At 39.6% G+C, this 18,558-nt stretch overlaps 1 protein-coding gene across 50 annotated transcripts in view; it reads left to right on the forward strand.

Moving 5' to 3' along the window:
• The window catches only part of LOC112913230 (WASH complex subunit 2-like), a 93,363-nt gene that overhangs the window by 47,147 nt on the left and 27,658 nt on the right, over nt 1–18,558 (forward strand). For 9 of the 50 annotated variants that reach the window (XM_072739305.1, XM_072739293.1, XM_072739304.1 and 6 more), the window contains 13 exons: nt 1,255–1,348; nt 2,126–2,184; nt 2,755–2,802; nt 4,961–5,071; nt 5,596–5,683; nt 6,194–6,265; nt 6,977–7,095; nt 7,537–7,594; nt 8,810–8,869; nt 9,248–9,442; nt 12,222–12,349; nt 14,232–14,318; nt 17,561–17,662. In XM_072739305.1, the coding sequence (XP_072595406.1) occupies nt 1,255–1,348; nt 2,126–2,184; nt 2,755–2,802; nt 4,961–5,071; nt 5,596–5,683; nt 6,194–6,265; nt 6,977–7,095; nt 7,537–7,594; nt 8,810–8,869; nt 9,248–9,442; nt 12,222–12,349; nt 14,232–14,318; nt 17,561–17,662 (1,221 nt within the window). Of the gene's footprint in view, nt 1–1,254; nt 1,349–2,125; nt 2,185–2,754; nt 2,803–4,960; nt 5,072–5,595; nt 5,684–6,193; nt 6,266–6,976; nt 7,096–7,533; nt 7,595–8,809; nt 8,870–9,247; nt 9,443–12,221; nt 12,350–14,231; nt 14,319–17,560; nt 17,663–18,558 lie in introns of all 50 variants that reach the window. The other 41 variants (XM_072739313.1, XM_072739295.1, XM_072739312.1 and 38 more) reach the window with 11 other exon arrangements.

Genomic DNA, 18,558 nt, shown 5'->3' on the forward strand with positions numbered 1-18,558 from the left:
AGCAGGGAGCCCAGTACCCTGGCTCAAGCCTGGGACCATGGGATCATGACCTGAGCTGACAGCAGATAGATAGATGCTTAACTGGCTGAACCACCCAGGCACCCTTGTGGTGTCTTTAACCTTTACATTAACCTTCTCAAATTCTCTCTTGTGTTAAGCATCAGAATTATTTTCTCCTGCACCTCTAGGGTCTTTCCAATACAGAAAAGAGATTATGGCCAAACGTCCTACCTTGCAAAGGACAAATCCGCTTTTGCTGTGGATATAGGAAGTTGTCCTGGGGTGGAGTGCTTTCTTGAACTTAAATTTTTAATACATGTGTGTTGAGTGGGACTCAGAAGTAGAGGACTGGGATGGAAGGATGTCCAATAGGTATTCTCTTATATATGGTGTCCTTTTTTCCATTTTGTTATTTTATAATCTTAGTCTTATTTTACCAACTTCATTTTTCTAAATTATCCAGTGGGTGCTGCTGGGGGATATTATTCTTTTCTTCTTTGGGTCATTTTTTTCTCCCAGACAAGTTCTCATCAGTCTTTTGGATGTGTATCTTTGGTTCATTATGTTGACTATAGATACTTCCATCATTGCCCTCTGTTTCTTCTCATCTAGCCCTTGCTTTGGGTGCCCTGCCCAGCCTTCTCATTGCTCCAATGCAGTGTGAAGGAATCCCCTGTTGGTTCCCACCTGTTCTCACACCCGAACCTGGACACACCCACCTGCCTCCCAGAGTCCTACAAAACCATTTGAGTTATTTCCTCAGTGTGCTTCTTTCAAAATTTTAGAACTATTATTGATGATTCTCAAAGTAGATTGCTTGAGTGGCTGATTTTTGCTTACCAGTGCTGCTTTTTGGGGAGGAAATCAGGGCTAGGACTCATCAAAGCTGGCCAGAACTTCAGTTTCTTACCTTGGCCCTCCTTTTGAACATGTTACTGTGAAGTTGTGATCCTTATTTGGTTACTTCTGGTAAACTTAGTGCATGCCTTTGCCATTTTTAGTAAATGTAGGCACTTGGGAAGGAAGATTGTGTGATTTAGTTTTTCTTTGCTATTTTTTACATAGGATTTGACTTTTTAAAAAGTCAGTGATTTTATTATTATTATTTTTTTGTACTTTGAATCCTGCTGTGTTTGTTATTGTTCACTCTCATTATGTAACTTGTTTGGGGTAGTCAGATGGAACAAGATGTCAAATGGAAAACTTATTTTTCAGCTTGAATATTTAATGGCTGTTATCTTTCATTATTTACAGGATCTATACATTGATCGTCCTTTACCTTATTTAATTGGGTCAAAGCTATTCATGGAGCAGGAAGATGTAGGTCTCGGAGAGCTGTCTAGTGAAGGTATTCTTTTGTGCCAAATATTTTTGTTACTTTTAATGTTTATATCTTTTTATTTTTAAATAATTTCAAACTTCACCTTAATGTTATCAGAGTGGTACAAAGAAAGAACTCTATACCCTTCGCTCTGGTTTACCGGTTGTTAATATTCTATCACATTTGTTTGATTTTTTCTCCCTGTATACACATATTTTTTTCTGAATCTGTTTGAGAGAAGCAGACATGCCTTATTACTCCAAAATATTTGTTTGTGTTTTCTAAGATCAAGGACAGTCTCATATGTAGCTACAATATGTTATCAAAGTAAGGAAATTATACTGGATGCAATTCTATTAGCTAATCCTGTCATATTTCAGATTTTGCCAGTTGTCCCATTTATGTCCTTTATAGGTTCTTTTTCCCTCTGGTCTAGGCTCCAGTTCGGGATTACTCACTACATTTAGTTGTCAAATCTCTGGTCTTCTTTTAGTCTGATATAATTTCTCAGGCTTTCTTTGCTTTTCACAGCTTTAACATTTTTGAAGAGTATAGGCCAGTTTTTTCCCTTGGTAATTAACTTTTTTTGTAGTTAGTAAGTATCTTGTGGGGAGATCCTATAAGGCTATGTAAATCTTGTATTCCTCACTATAGTGAAGATACTCTTAGTTCTAATTAATGTATGTAGATAATTTTATCAAAATCTCTGTGATGCTGGTATATGGTGGTTTGTGATTTTGAGAAGGAACTAAGGATGTTTTATTGTGAATGTTGGCAATAATGCTTTATCTTTCTTCTAACCAGAGGGGTCAGTAGGCAGTGACCGTGGCAGTATTGCAGACAGTGAAGAGAATGAAGAAGGGGTAAGAGCTGTTTGTATCTCCAGGTCGTGGTGGGCAGGAACCTGAGGGTGTATTTAACAGGCTAAGTAAATATTTGTGAATTAGCACTTTTCCTAAATCTCTCTGTAACTGATGGTCATTAACTGAGTCCTGTGCCTTTAGTATTTGGTACAGCTCTTCACCTAATTGCTGGTAGCAAACACTGATGTTCCCCTCTCTTGGGCCTGATGTAGTAGTTGTCCTACTTAGAGAGTGGAGTTCAAGAGGTAAAATCACACAAACCAACATTTGATAATTAATTAAATGTGCAACTCTTAACTTTAAATTCAGAGGTTAGCAATGATAGTGCATATAGGTATGAACAAATTATTAGAGTTGTCTAAATTAACCACAAAAATTACATGTTAGCATGAACAACTTTTGGTGATACTGCCAACTGTCCACCTTATCTGCATCTTGACACTCCAGGTAACCAGTAGTCAATACAAAGAGTCTGAGTATAGATGTGCTCCAAGAGACTTAGACCTGAAATCATTTTTGTGCTTGTGAGTAAATCCTGTTTTAACAACAAAGCCTTTTTTTCCCCTAAAGGAGTCGGATGAAGATTTTGCTAATCATAGTGACAATGATCAAAACCGGGTGAGTCTTATGTACTAAAGTGACTTTGCTTTTAAATTTTAATTGAGGGATCCCTGGGTGGCACAGTGGTTTAGCGCCTGCCTTTGGCCCAGGGCGCGATCCTGGAGACCTGGGATCGAATCCCACGTCGGGCTCCCGGTGCATGGAGCCTGCTTCTCCCTCTGCCTATGTCTCTGTCTCTCTCTCTCTCTCACTGTGTGCCTATCATAAATTAATAAAATAAAATAAAATAAATTAAAAAAAAATAAAACTCTAAAAAAAAATAAAATAAATTTTAATTGAAGTATAGCATATATACTAAATATATGCAGAAATTACTTTTGAGGGGTGCTGGCCTGGGGGATGGGTGAAATAGATAAAGTGGATTGCACTAAGTAACATAGAATTGTTGAATTAGTATATTGTATACCTGAAACTAGTATAACACTGTATGTTAGTAATATTGGAATTAAGAAAATATAAGTTAAAAAAAAATTACTTTAGAATGACTTATGAGAAAGTAAGGATTTACTCATTTTTATAGCTAATTTTCCTTCAATCATTTCATGTTTTTAAGTTAACGGACTTGGTTTTTTGTTTGTTTGTTTGTTTTTCCAGTCTTGCCTTATATTTTATCTTAATTTTTTTAGAAAACAAAGAAGTAAAAAACAAAATTGGGAAACAGAGCATCTAAATGAAGGCCTTGTTACTCAAGCTGAACTATTTCACATTAAATCCCCCTCCCCTATTTTAAAATTTGAGACAATATAGCAGTAGGGTTAACTGACAGAGAGGTTCGCTCAAAAGGTACAAATCTAATTCTACTGTCTTAGTATAGCAGTCTTAATTTTTGTATACCTTTCTAAGGATGTGTTCTTTTCCTAATATGCATAGTATATTTTCTGCTCTTTTATGTTAACAGATTATTTTAAAAATTATTTTGAATCGTTTTAGTAATTCACTTTGGGCACTCTGTATTTTAAGCATAGTGATACAATGATACTTTCATAGTCTCTAAATTTATATGGGAAATAGTTTATTTCCAGAATTTTATTTTTGAGATAATGCTGCATTTAATATTTCCATGCACAAAACTCCTTTGCTTATGTGAGCTATTTCTTTAGGAATGAGATGGTGTAGAGTTAGAGCAAAGGCTCTTGATATTATGGTCTCATTACAGATCATGCCTGATGATATTCTTATAATCTTTTTGGCATTGGAATTATGATTTTTGCTACCATAATATATATAGTGGTATATTGAGATAGTCCCATTTTGCATTTCAGTTTCCTAATTGGGAAATCTTTTTTTTTCACAAAAATTTTCAACTGCCAAATGAAGGATTTAAGTACTTTGTGGTTGGTCCTTGTATTTTCCCAGTTGTATTCACAGAGGCAATTTAATAATCAGTCTTTAGAGGATATATATTTCTATGGAACTTACTAGTAAGATTAATAAATTCAGACTTTTAAATCATACAATACAGTGATTAAAAGCATTGGCCTAACCATTTATTTGTATTGTTAAAGAGCCTCAGGGTTCTAAAGATTAAAGTAGCTAATAAAGTGCTTTTAGCATAGTGCCTCGCATAGTTTATATAAATGATATCTACCAGTAGCCCCTTTTATAAAAATTAGAATTTCACAGATAAAGCTTAGTTTGAGTCCTCCACCCCTCATTATCCCACACTCTTTCAGAGGTAATTGGTGTTGTGATCTGGGAGTGTAAAAGTACTTTTTTTTGCTTTTTTCAAATATCTTTGTGTTCCTAGAAACGAAGTAGGTGTTTGGGTGGGGGTAGGCAAGGTATCATACTGGGTTTCTCATTCAGTATTTTTTTCACTTGATGCCTTGGACAGCCTCTGCAATTGTTATAGCTTATTCCTTTTAATTATTAGTATTATCAAGATAAGGCTGTGCTTATTTATCATTTTTCCAGTGATGGACGTCTTACATAATGCAGTGACTGCTATTCTGTGCATAGTATTTGCACTGGAAAGAAATCTTGTATGTTATTTTTTCTAGCACATTTATTGCTTTGGGACTTTCCCTGCATCACCATCGTCATCCTCCCTGTTTGACAAGCTATCTCCATTTTGCCTAAAGTCTAAGTGGCAGTATCACTTTTTCAGCTTGTTGACCTTACTTCCTAGTTCTAATCTCAAGGTTTATATTCTTAGCCTACTGCACAAATGAGTGATGAAGAAGAGGATGATGATGGCTGTGACATTTTTGCTGATTCTGAGAAGGAGGAGGAAGATATTGAGGACACTGAAGAAAATACTAGACCTGTAAGAAAGACTACAGTGACTCTCTTGACAAAGTTTTAGAAATAGCACCAAGAACTCATTACTTTGATTGTCGTTTATATTTGTAACCATCTCATTTTGCATCATATTTGTACATTTACACTTTTGAAAGTAATGGTTGAGCATCACTAGTTGCCTTACAAATACGACTTTCTCTTGTTCCAGTCAGAGCATTCAAAATCTATTCAGTTCCAAAGTTTCAGGACTTTAATATTCCTCTCCTTTTCCCACACTCAGTGCCTCATGGTGGTTTTCTTATTTGGATTTTTCAGGATTAAAGTGAAGTATTTAAACAAAATAAGCAAATAAGGAACATCTCCCTATGAAGGGAGTCCTGTTTCTCAAGTGATCTGTATATAGGGTGCATATGTTTAAGTTCATTTAGTTAAATTTTTAATCAGTTCAGTTCCTTTACCTTTGGTTACGTAATTTTGTCGGGTATCAAAAGTAAACTGTGCCAGTTTGTCATAAAAAAAAGTGATACTTTTGATCTTTTCTGCTTATAGAAAAAAAGTAGACCTACATCATTTGCTGATGAGCTGGCAGCTCGAATCAAAGGGGAAGCTACAAGCCAGGTGGAAGAGGAGCGAACAAGTAAGCATTGAGATGAGTTAACAGGGGGGGAAGTGCAGGACCCTCTGCTGGGCTTCACTGAGAGCATATTTCCCTGTTAATTTCACTAAGGCATTGAGAGGCTTTTTCTTTTTTTTTTTGGTTTATAGACTCTTTATTAATTGAACATTGTGGAACCCCCAAGAAAAATTCACATCTGTATAATATAATATGCAGTTTCAGAGGATTCCCCAGAGAATCACAGGCCTCAGATTAGAAATCTCTTGATTAATATTTACTCCTATATTGTGACTAAACACAAATGTATTGTATAGTATATTCTAGTGATTTAACAGGATGGAATAATTCTTTCAGTTTGAGTGAGGTACTGAGTGAAGTACTAAGGTAGGGCTAAGACCCAAAGTTGAATGTCTTGCTCTTAGCTTAGGAGCCTCAAGGATGACAGTCATAAGGGTAAAAATGAAAAGTCAGTATATAAATACTGTGTAGCATAGACTGTGTATGGTGAAAAATTGTAAAATACTCTTCAAGCCTTGTCCCCAGGAGAAGCAAAACCTTGGAAGACATTGAAGGAGAAGAAGGAAAGGAGAACTCCCTCAGATGGTAGGCCTTTCCCCTCAATTCTTTTATTTTAAGATGCTCTTGGTTCAGGAGTAGCATTTTCGTAATTCACAGAACTCCACTTTAAATGCTGACAAATGGGGTCTGTCTCTATCTTATTTCCAAAGCATTTAAAAATACTTTGGAATGCTGAGATGCTGGGAGAAGAGTTGGGTGTGCAGTCACAATGCTGTAAAGATTTGAATTATTAAGTTTTATAAGTGATCATTAGCTGTCTTTCTAGAATTCTCTAGAGGTATACAAACTAGGGACTCTAGCATTTATTTTCAATAAAGAATATATCAGACCCTTTCATATATAACAGTAACATCCATTATATTCCTACTTGTGACTGTGTCAATTTCCAGATCTTTTTCAGTCTGTTCTTCCTTCCCCCAAATTCTTGATGGGATAGGTCTTAAAGATAATTGAGAAGAAACAAATCTAGATGAGAGGGATCGCCTAGAAAATCCACCTTGCTTCAGACATACACAGTTAATGGTGGGAACCCAGAGAGCCTTCTAAGGGATTCAGTGGACAGTTTAATGAATTTTATTTGAAATTCCTCAGACTGTCGGCACTCAAGTATTCCTTACATATAGTTAGATACTCTCCATGCCAGTCTTGGATATGTTGTAAAGGCTAACTCTAGAAATTTGATTTTTAAGCTCCTCTTTAACTCTCCCTACAAAACATTCCCTTTCTGTTTGTTAGATGAAGAGGACAACTTATTTGCACCCCCCAAGCTGACAGATGAAGATTTCTCCCCATTTGGCTCTCGAGGTGGCTTGTTCAGTGGAGGAAAAGGACTTTTTGATGATGAGGATGAGGAGGTGAGTTCTGTGGTAGTTAGCGAAACTCTCTATAGTTGTGTCATGGGCCCACAGTTAGTAGGGAAAAATGGCTTCTTACTTGCAAGTTGCTTCTACTTTCTCATATTTTGGGAGATTTTGAAGTAAGACTCACAAAATGAGAAAATACTGTATCCTGACACCCTTTGTTAGGTGGAGAGAGGATGTGAGTGTTTACAGTGAATAATTTGGTCAGGCAGTCATTTCTTACCTTACCTGTTGTCTTCTTCCATGTTGGTATTTAATAGACCTAAACTATTTAAGGGTCTGGTTTTGCCATAGTTTTCACTTTGGAACTTTTTGGCAGAAAAGTAAATCTGTATTTTTAAACTTACAAGGTACTTTTTTTTAGAAATTATCAAATGCAGCTACATTTTCCTCTGCTTTTTTGAAATGTCATGTCCTGTACTTTATTACAAGCAGAGTGACCTCTTCACAGAAGCCCCTCAAGATCGGGAAGCTCAAGCCTCAGTTACTGCAGGTAAGTTTGAGACTGACTCCTCTTGTTCCTGAACACATTTCCGAAACTGTTTACTTCTCAGTAGGAGATGGAAGCCCTAACATTGTCTCCACACACCTTGCTTTTTGTTAGGCAGGAAGCTGTTTAGCTCACCTTGATCTAGTTAAGAGCAGCTCATTTTTCACTCATTCACGGCTTGGAAAAGGCAAAAGTACCATTGTAAACCTACATCTCAGCTTTGTCGCTTTCTTAGGTTATAGGAACAGGAATAGTACTCTGTAGCCGTGTTGAGAATATTCTAATTTAATCATGTTTAATTCAAAGAAACACTTGTAGAATTCTGCATTTAAATTGGAGGTCAGTAATTCCATAGTCTGGTGTGTGTGCATCAGAGTCATATGTGGAGTACACACAAAAAAGAAAAAAAATCTTAACAAATTTTATTCCATGAGGTGTCTGGTAGCTCTTGGGAATTGGGGATTAGTTATTTGAAGTGAGTGGTGTCCGTGGGCCATCAGTTATCAGAACTTGGCTTGCAGTGATATTGGCTGGCTTGCTGCCCTGCTGTCTCCACTCTCTTGCTTTTTGGTATTAGCGGATGCTGGTTTCCCTCCTTAACTATGACTCTTCATTTTTGTTGTCATTGATAATCTCACTTTTTTTTTTTGCTCTTCTTTACTACTTGTTTGTTCTCCAATTGGAATACATAGAGCCAGAACTGTTACGGAGCCCTGCTTGCTCTGCCTCTGGTTTTGCTTTTGTGCTTTACCCCTTCCTTGGCCTCTTCAGTCAATCCCACTGTTGTTTGACCAGACCCAGAGTCATCGGCCATCAGAACTGCAGCTTAGATTATATTAGTACCAAGAAAAAAGTGCTATGGGTAGAGAAGACTGAGCTAAAGCGAAGGTGTTTTGAAATGGCTCTTTTAGGAAAAATATGTTGCTTTTTTAAAAAAAACCTTATTTGTTGATTTGAGAGAGAGAAAGCACAAGCAGTGGGAGGAGGAAGAAGGAGAGGGAGGAGCAGGATTCCTGCTGAGCAGGAAGCCTAGTGTGGGACTGGATCCCAGGACCTGGGAATCATGATCTGAGCTGAAGATGGACGCTTGACTGACTGAGCCACCCAGGTGCCCTGGAAAAATTAGTTTTAAAAGGTTTCCAAGTAGCTATGTATTGTGTTATACATATTTCAGTAAGGTCATTTTTTTCTGATGTGTTTATTCTTTCTCATTTTTAGTGTCTTCATCCTCCAAACCTGGAAAGAAAATCCCAGCAGGAGCTGTTTCTTTGTTTTTAGGTATCATGACTTAGGGTTTGTTTTTTAAAGACCAAATAAGTACTGTTTTGTCATTTTTTCAGTTGTCATCTAAGTGCTGGCTGGAGAGTAGGAGGAGCTTCAAAGGGCAAGAATAGCTCATTTACTGCTGTTAGCTCATATTCTCTTAGAAATCGATGGCTGTGGACTTCTTTGTCTTCCTTCCTTCCTTCCTTGTGGGATGTTCTGTAGCAGTGAATGATGGAGATTATTGGGTCCCGTTAATGTGACTGTGGGTGAACTGAAACTAAATGTTCTTGGTGGGTGGTCCTTTTTTTTTTTTTTTTTTTAATTCTGTAGAGTCAGGAAACCTATCCACACTGGCTCACAGCTGTGATTGTCCTGTCTGTCCACCCACAGGAGACACTGATGTGTTTGGCACCACCCCTGTTCCATCATTGAAGGAGCCCCAGAAGCCCAAGGAGCCCCAGAAGCCTGAGCAGCCCACTCTAGGGAAAAGCTCTTACCCTCCAGCACCCTCTGGCCTCTTTGATGATGATGATGATGATGATGATGACTTTTTTGCAGCATCTTGCAGCAAACCTTCCAAAACAGGTACCTGTTTCAGCTTTTCCTGGGAATTGAGCCAGGGAGAGAATGTTGACCTGTGAAGGACCTAAATTTTGTCAGGTTCTGTCTTCCAGTAACAGATCCCTCCTCAAGCATTCCTGTCAAGTGTTATCTCCGCTTCAGTAGTTGTGGTGTCTTAGAGGTCTGTTTTCTGAACCAACCTTTCCTGCTTTGGAAACTACTAGGATTATTTGTCCTATGGAGATCTGAAATCTTCCCCTCCAATACCTGCTGAAGATTTCTGGTTGTGACCTTTGGAGTTACAGAGGAAGTTTTAATTACTTTCTTCTGGCAGAGCTTAGTAAATTATATGAGCAGAATGCCATGTTAGCTATTCAATTCCCAGTTTCTCTTCTCTCTGCCAGAAAGCCCACATAACCCTTTTTTTTTTTTTTTAAAGATTTTATTTATTTATTTATGAGAGACACACACACAGAGAGAGGCAGAGACAGAAGGCAGAGGGAGAAGCAGGCTCCATGCAAGGAGCCCGACGTGGGACTTGATCCCAGGTCTCCAGTATCACACCCCGGGCCTATGGCGACACTAAGCCACTGGGGCTGCCCAAGCCCCACATAACCTTGACCTTTTTTTTTATATGGTGGGGATTTTTGGCCCCTTGGCCACGTGGGTACTCCCCTTTCTTCTCCTCTTAAATTTAAGCGCATATGTTCATGAAGTTACTTTTCTTAAATTAGTTGTTTGTTTATATGCAGATGACTCTACTGGGACTCTTGTCAGGTGGGGCTTGTGATTCTGCATTTCTAACAGGCTCCGTGGTGGGCAGAGATTGCTGGTCTGTGGAAAACTTGGTGTTTTTCCACAAAAGAAGAGTAGACTACTAGGTGAACAGTTTCCAGCAACATGAGACAAGGACCCATTCTCCTAAATAGTAAATGGACCAGGATCCAGTGAGAAGCACATTCTGTGAACTTAGCTCCTCTTCCTGTGATAGATGTGGAAGTAAGGATAGAGGCAGAAACCTGAGGGAAGTTATCACCTGGGTACTTTAGAAAGTGTGCAAATGTGGGTGGTTCAGCGGTTTCGCACTGCCTTTGGCCCAGGTCGTGATCCTGGAGTCCCGGGATCGAGTCCCATGTCGGGCTCCCTGTATGGAGCCTGCTTCTCCCTCTGCCTGTGTCTCTGCCTGTCTCTCTGTCTCTCATGAATGAATAAATAAAATCTTTAAAAAAAAAAAACAAAAACAAAAACAAGAAAGTGTGCAAATGGATGCATAAAACACTCAGATCTGGGCTGACTAAAATGACAGTAAATAAAGGTGGTGGTGCCTCTCTTGGCCTGGTAGGCCTCTTACCTAGTGGGTATTGTTGAGAACTGGTATAGAATCACAAATGAGTTGACAGCTGCTGCTCTTCTGGGTCATTCACAAGTCAGTGTTCTTATTTCGTGACACACACCTCATTCTGCACAGCAGTGCATGTAGTAGTGAAAGGCTGGAAACCACCTTGGTACTCATCAGTAGGGTCAATTATTGCTCTCTTGTTCAGTGGAATTTGATGAAGTGTTACAAAGAATGAGGTCTATGTTGACATGAGAAAGATTCTCTAGGTACATTGGGTGAAAAACATAAATACAAGAAACATTATTAGAATTATATTATCATTCATAGCCTTATTTGTGAATCACCAAAGTGAGTATGGGAGTATATCCTTTGAGGTAATTAGATACATGTGTATTAAACTATTCCAAATGGCTGTCTCTTTTGGGTGGGCAGGTGGAGTTATGGGAGAGATTTCAGTATTTCCATTTATTTATTTATTTATTTATTTATTTATTTATTTATTTATTTATTTATTTGTCAGTCAGTCAGTCAGTCAGTCACACAGAGAGAGAGAGGCAGAGACACAGGCAGAGGGAGAAGCAGGCTCCATGCACCGGGAGCCAGACGTGGGACTCGATCCCGGGCCTCCAGGATCACGCCCCGGGCCAAAGGCAGGCGCTAAACCGCTGCGCCACCCAGGGATCCCAGTATTTCCTCTTATATGCCTCTGTTGATTGACTTTTAATTTTTACTTATTTATTACTTTTTTTAAAAAAAGATTTTTATTTATTTATTTACGAGAGATACAGAGGCAGAAACACAGGTAGAGGGAGAAGCAGGCTCCCTGTAGGGAACCTGATCTGGGACTTGATCCCAGGACCCTGGGATCACAGCCTGAGCAAAAGGCAGACACTCAATCGCCGAGCCACCCAGATGCCTCTCTTTATTACTTTTTGAAAAATATTTTATTTTATTTATTTATTTTTTTTTAAATTTTTTTAATTTTTTATTTTTTTAAATATTTTATTTCTAAGTAATCTCTACACTTAACGTGGAGCTTGAACTCAAGAGTCACATGTTCTACTAACTGAACCAGCCAGGTACCCCAGTAGTTTGACTTTTTAAAAGGAAGAGCCAACCCTCACTTCTCAGATTCCTAGGGTGGTTGCTTCTTAAATAATCTTTTTTCTTTAGGTCTCTATTTACCTTTGATGCCAGTCCAAGCTAGTCTAAAGCACAGGACTCTGCTGCTTGGATGAATGTGTAAGCCAGGTAGTTAATCCACTGGTCCTGTGTTTCATTTGAGCTACTCTTGTGTTCTTTAACAAATACCAATGTAGTCCACTTAATAATGCTTCATAACTAATCAAAAAATAGTATTGTTTTTCTATTTATTCCTCAGGGGGGAAGAATTTTTAATCTATGAATTTAGTGGTGGGAGTTTTGACTTTAGTATAATTTTGTCCTGTGGTATCTTTTCTAAAGACAAAGTCAAATCTACTGCCAATATCTTTGATGATGAGGAAGGAGATCTGTTCAAACAAAAAGCAGCAACTTTGCCAGAAGCCACAGTGAATCAAACAGATGAAAATAAAGCAAAAGCAGAGAAAAAGGTGAGCAGGAAGGAAACAACATAGTTAAGCCTTGTTATGTATTGATTTGGGGCGTCTTGTTAACTCCTCTGGAACCCAGAGGAAAGTGATGATTCCTTTCAAGCGTACAGCAAAGTGAAAGAAGAATACAGTAAACACCCAAATACCTACCACCTAGATTGAGCAATTGTTGAATTTTGCCTTGCTTAGTGGTTTTTACCTCCATTGATGACCTGTTCCTGAACCAGTTATTGTGTTAAGGGGTACAAAGAATGTTTTCCCAATTCTCCTGTTTATTCTGTTAGCTCACATTCTTCTAATCGGAACAGAAGAGCTTTCTCTTCTCTTTTCTGCTCTTTAAGCTATCAGTATAGGATTCTCTGTTCTACCTATTTAAAACCATTAGCATTATTGTTTTTGTTTGAAATGAACCTGTATTTGGCCAGCAGGATGCATCCCGATCAGCCTTTAAGCTTTTCTGGCTGTTGTCCCTTTCCTTGGTATCCTACATAGCTTGATCCATCTTCTTTCTCTCTTTTTAAAAGTTTATTTATTTAAAGATTATTTTATAAAATGTGTGTATACACACATGATTGCATGTGGGGATGGGGTAGAGGGAGAGAGAGGATCTCAAGCAGAGTCCCACTAGGCATGGAGACCGATGTTGGGCTTGATCCCAGGACCCTGAGCTCATGACCCGAGCCAAAATCAAGTTGGATGCTTAACTGATTGAGCCACCCAGGAGCCCCTATTTATTTAAGTAATTTCTACACCTACTATGGGGTTTGAAAAGACCCTGAGATCAAGAGTTGCATGCTCTTCCAATGAGCCAGCTAGGGGCCCTGATCCATCCTCTTTTCTTTTTTTTTTTCTAATCTTTTTTTATTTTTATTTATTTTTTTATTTATTTACTTATGATAGTCACACAGAGAGATAGAGAGGCAGAGACATAGGCAGAGGGAGAAGCAGGCTCCATGCACCGGGAGCCCGACGTGGGATTCGATCCCGGGTCTTCCGGATCGCGCCCTGGGCCAAAGGCAGGCGCTAAACCGCTGCGCCACCCAGGGATCCCTCCATCCTCTTTTCTAAAGCACATACTTTCTGTGAAACCCTGACCATCCCACTGCCGACCCTACAGGGAGCTGGTCTTCCTGTGTTGGCTCCAACTGTGCATATCTCATTTGTGTACTGAATACTCTGATCCACCAGATGTGCCCTCTGGCTGAACTTGTTTTTCTTTTCTCATGAGGTTCCCTCTGCCTGGAGAGTCCTTGCTTCTATTCTACCATCTCCTGTGTCCAGGCTCCAGGCTTTGTCCTGAGAAATTTACTTTATCAAAGAATTGTTTCTTTTTTCCTAACATGCCAGTTTTAAAATTCTTTCTCATGATTCTTTTTTAAGATTTTATTTATTTGACAGAGGGAGAGAGCACACAAGTAGGGGGAGCAGCAGGCAGAAGGAGAGGGAGAAACAGATTCCGCACTGAGCAGGGAGCCTGATGCAGGGCTCAGTCCCAGGACTCTGAGATCATGACCTGAGCAGAAAGCAGATACTTAACTGACTGAGCTGCCTAGGTGCCCTCTCATGATTCTTCTTTTGCATTAATTCTCTTTACATGTTTAAGGTCCACAGCATCTTTATTTCCCTGGCACATGGCTTAGTGGCTTATCCTAGCAGAGACTCCATGTATTTTCTAAATGAATGTTTGAATGAGCACTGGGTGTTATGTAATACTGATAAATCACTGACCTCCACCTCTGAAACCAACAATACATATAATTGTTGGTTATATAATTAATTAATTGAATTCAAGTAAAATTAAAAAATTTTATAAACCCCCTCATTTATAGTTATCTTATTTGTTAAATTCTCAGTTTTTTGTTTTTATTTTTTTCCAACGAAGGTTACCCTTCCTTCCAGCAAAAATTCCAAACTCTTGCCAGAAACAAAGACTCAAAAAGGTTTATTTTCGGACGAAGATGACTCTGAGGTAAGGAATTCTCTTTATTAGTTCTGGGAGTTAGTCTTTGGATATGACAGAAACTATTCCTTTCTTTTTATTTTCTTTCTTTCTTTTTTTTTTTTTTTAAGATTTTATTCACGAGAGAGACAGAGAGAGGCAGAGACGTAGGCAGAGGGAGAAGCAGGCTCCCCGCTGGAAGTTGATCCCCGGACCCTGGGATCACGACCCAAGCCAAAGGCAGACACTCAACCACTGAGCCACCCAGGCATCCCAACAGAAAGTATTTCTAAATCAAGGTTTTATTAGTAGAGGTAGAAGACCTTTTATTAAATATTTCTTTCTTTGAAATTAATGTGTTGGGAACACCTGGTGTTTAGAAAGCAGTATGCATAGTAATATTTCTCACTGTTGGTTTTTAATCTGGTGCATCTCTTGGGAAGAAAATACCCTCTTCAGGATGCTCAAGTTTAAGGCTCTTTGTTGATCCACAATGCAGTGAGGTACTTGTACCAGAACAGAAATCAACACAGTTTCCTTTTTCAGTAGTCTCATTGGATAGTAGGCTTAGTGCCAGAGTGATAAGTATTCTGGTATAGCCATTTATCTTGTGACCAGTAACAGTTTGTGGGCTGGCAGTGCTTGCAGACAGCCTCAGTCCTTGAAGGCTCCTGTCTGGAAACCTCTTTCCATTGTGCTTTCCAAAGCACCTGTCTCAGAACTGTCATTGCTTTATCTCTCACAGGCCTAGGTCCTTTTAGAACTTATTTCAGTCTGGGCCTTTAGGGGATCAGAGACCTGTCTGAGAATAATGGGCAATTATAAATCCCCTTCACAGAAAAATATATGAACATGGCAGAAATTTACTTGTAACTTCAAGAAATTGTGAACTCTGGATTAAGCTTTTGTGGTTTCTTTGCACTAACAGCCAGGATGGACATATAACTCTTTGGAAGTGGAGTGATTGCTCCTGATGTAAATAAAACCTGTGAGGCTTATATTTCATTGACGGCTAGTGTACAGAAGATAGGAATTAGCCAAACTCCAGTTAAGCCAAACTCCTGACAATATGAGCACAGCATGGTGGGGCCTCGCACTCTGGTCTCATCCCATGCTCCCAGCTTCCTTATCATCAAGCACACCTGCACGGACTCCAGCCTTCTAGGAGTGCTCTTCCCAGAATCTGGATACCTTGCTTCCTTACTTTTTTACGGTTTTTTTGACGCCTCCCCTGATGATCCTTTGCATGATTGCGAACCCGCTAGCACACACCACACTGCACTCCTTGCCTTCTCTTCTGCTCTTTTCTCTACTGTGTATGTTGCCATGTGACATATCATATGTACTTGTTCATTATCTCAATCCCAACTAGTGTAAGTTCCATGAGGACAGGATGTTTTATTTTCTCCTCATATCTTTCACACTTAGGCTAGTGCGTGGCACTTGATAAGCCAATAATAGTTGTCGACTACCCGCAAAAACCAAATGTGAACAATTTTAATGACTTAAAAGGTGTTTCAGTTCCTTATTACTATGAAATAAATCCCTCTCAAACTCAGTAACTTCAAACACCAGTAGGATTTCTTATTTCTTTTATGGTTCTATAAATGGACTGGGTTCAGCCAGGGACTTGTCAGTTAGGGTCTCTTGTATCGTTCCAGTCTGAAGGTGGCTGGGTGGGAAAGACTGAAACAACTGGGGCTCTAGGGGCACCCCTCCATCTTTATGTGGTCTCCCAGCACCTGCAGGGAAGGAGGGTTCTTAATATGGTGGCGCAGGGCTTCAAAGTGAGATTCCCCAGAGAGCTGTGCAGAGGCTATCTTGCCCTTTGTAATCCAGCCTTCGAAGTCAGTGTTGTTGAGGCAGTCACAAAGGCCTGCATTCCAGGGTGGGGATGCAGACTCTACTTCTTGATGATAGGAGTGTATAAGAATTTGCTGACAGGTTTCACAGCTACTACAAAAGGCTTTGTCCGGTGTGCATTGTCGTAGAGTGTTTTTATCAGATAATTGTTGGGGTGCTTAGACAAGGAAAAGTATAATAGTGAAATCTTGGCAATGTGTAAAATTCAGGAGAGTCATGGGAGCCTGTGGTTCCCCCTTTGTGGCCTCTTTATCTCAGAAGACCTGTGGGACTCCATGGAGCCCAGGCGAATCCACTGGGCGGAGGAAACCTCTTCGCAGTTAAGGAATTCATTAGGTCTATGTTTGAGAGTAGGCATTGATGCCATAATAAAAAATACTCTAGAGAGGTCTCAGAAGCTATGTTCTTGTCCTATTCAATTGTCTGGCCCTTGGCTATTGATGTTTCTGTCCTAAGGGGATAGGTGTCCAATTTTATGTTTCTGGTTCATGTAGCTCAATTTGCATCATAGGCTGACACTGTCAAATTTTGAGTTTCTTCAGAGTCTACCAGATTTTTTGCTAACAACTCTTAGCTATAGTTCAAGTAGATAAATATAGTTAAAGTAGTAAATAAAACATAGTGCAGTAATTGGGAATCTAGTGTCCTCTTCCATTTTTGGATCTTCTTTTTGAAATTTTATTTATTGGGATCCCTGGGTGGCGCAGCGGTTTAGCGCCTGCCTTTGGCCCAGGGCGCGATCCTGGAGACCCGGGATCGAATCCCACGTCGGGCTCCCAGTGCATGGAGCCTGCTTCTCCCTCTGCCTATGTCTCTGCCTCTCTCTCTCTCTCTGTGACTATCATAAATAAATAAAAGTTAACAAAAAAAAAATTAAAAAAATAAAATAAAAAAATAAAAGTTTATTTATTAATGAGAGATACAGAGAGAGAGAAGGAGGCAGAGACACAGGCAGAGGGAGAAGCAGGCTCCATGTAGGGAGCCCAACGTGGGACTCGATCCTGGGTCTCCAGGATCAGGCCCTGGGCTGAAGGCGGCGCTAAACCACTGAGCCACCGGGGCTGGCCATTATTTGATCTTTTTAATCTCTGATTCTTTGGACAAAGTAGTCATTTTACTTTTCTAGCACAATTAGAGATTGATTGGAAATTGTTTTCCACTTGGGAGTTTAGAAACCTCAGAGTTCCAGTGAAGCCTCTTGGAGTTCCACGTGGGCCTCTTCTTACATGTGGGCATCCATACTGCACCCACTAGGACAAACTGACACATGTTCTCAGCCAGCTTCCCTCTCACAGAGAGACCCAGACTCATGCAACCATCATGTCATAGTCTTCAATGTTTTATATTTAATTGGCACTTTAAAAGCTGATCTGTCTTGTTAACCAGGAACTTTAATCTTGATCCAACAGGATTTGTTTTCTTCTCAAAATGTGAGTAAGTCAAAAGATGCATCTCTGCTGCCTAGCAAACTCCCCACGTCGGTCTCGCTTTTTGATGATGATGATGAAGAGGTAAACACTTATTGCAATGTAAGATAAATAAGTTTTTGAAGAGTTGAAAACCATTGCTGGTGTAGCTTTATAGTTGGAGGCTCATACAGTAGTACAAGGTCATAGGGAGGCAGTCCAACTATCTGAGGTTTACATAACAAAAATATTTTAGTTTTTCTCTCTCAGTGACTCCTTTGATTCCTAGCTGTACAATAGGCAGGACATTAGATTATTATTATTTTAAATATTTTCTTTATTTGAGAGAAGATGAGAGAGAGGGAGAGACAGAGTGAGTGTACACGAGCTGGGGGTTGTGCAGAAAGAGAGGGAGAAACAGACTCCCTCCTGAGCAGGGAGCCCGATGTGGGGTCGATCCCAGGACCCCGGGATCATGACCTGAGCCAAAGGCAGATGCTTAACCGACTGAGTCACCCAGGCACCCCAGGGACATTAAATTCTTGACCCAGCTGTTATGGAAGGCTTTGCAGATTTCATTTTAAAAATCTGCCTTTAAGAAACACTTTTCAGGGGATGGATCATTGTTATACCCAATGACTGACGAGAATGTCTTGGATAAAGTGTAAATAAAGAGACAAGAACAGCCATGTCCTTACCTTGTTTTTCTTTTCTACCAAGGATCAGAGAGCAAGGTGGGGGAAGGAAATAAGAGGAAAGACAAACTAAACCTTCCTTCTTGTGTACTACTCTGCCGTGGCCAACCTCATGGGCTTTGGCACCAGACCCTGCATTCACTTGCAGATCAGGACCTTGGGCAAATAACTTAAACTTTCAAATTTTTTTTTTAATTATTTTTTTTATTAGAGTTCAATTTGCTAACATATAGCATAACACCCAGTGCTCATCCCATCAAGTGCCCCCTTCAGTGCATGTCACCCAGTCACCCCAACTCCCCGCCC

The sequence above is a fragment of the Vulpes vulpes genome, chromosome 15 (assembly GCF_048418805.1).
Source record: "Vulpes vulpes isolate BD-2025 chromosome 15, VulVul3, whole genome shotgun sequence".
Classification (NCBI taxonomy): Eukaryota; Metazoa; Chordata; class Mammalia; order Carnivora; family Canidae; genus Vulpes; species Vulpes vulpes.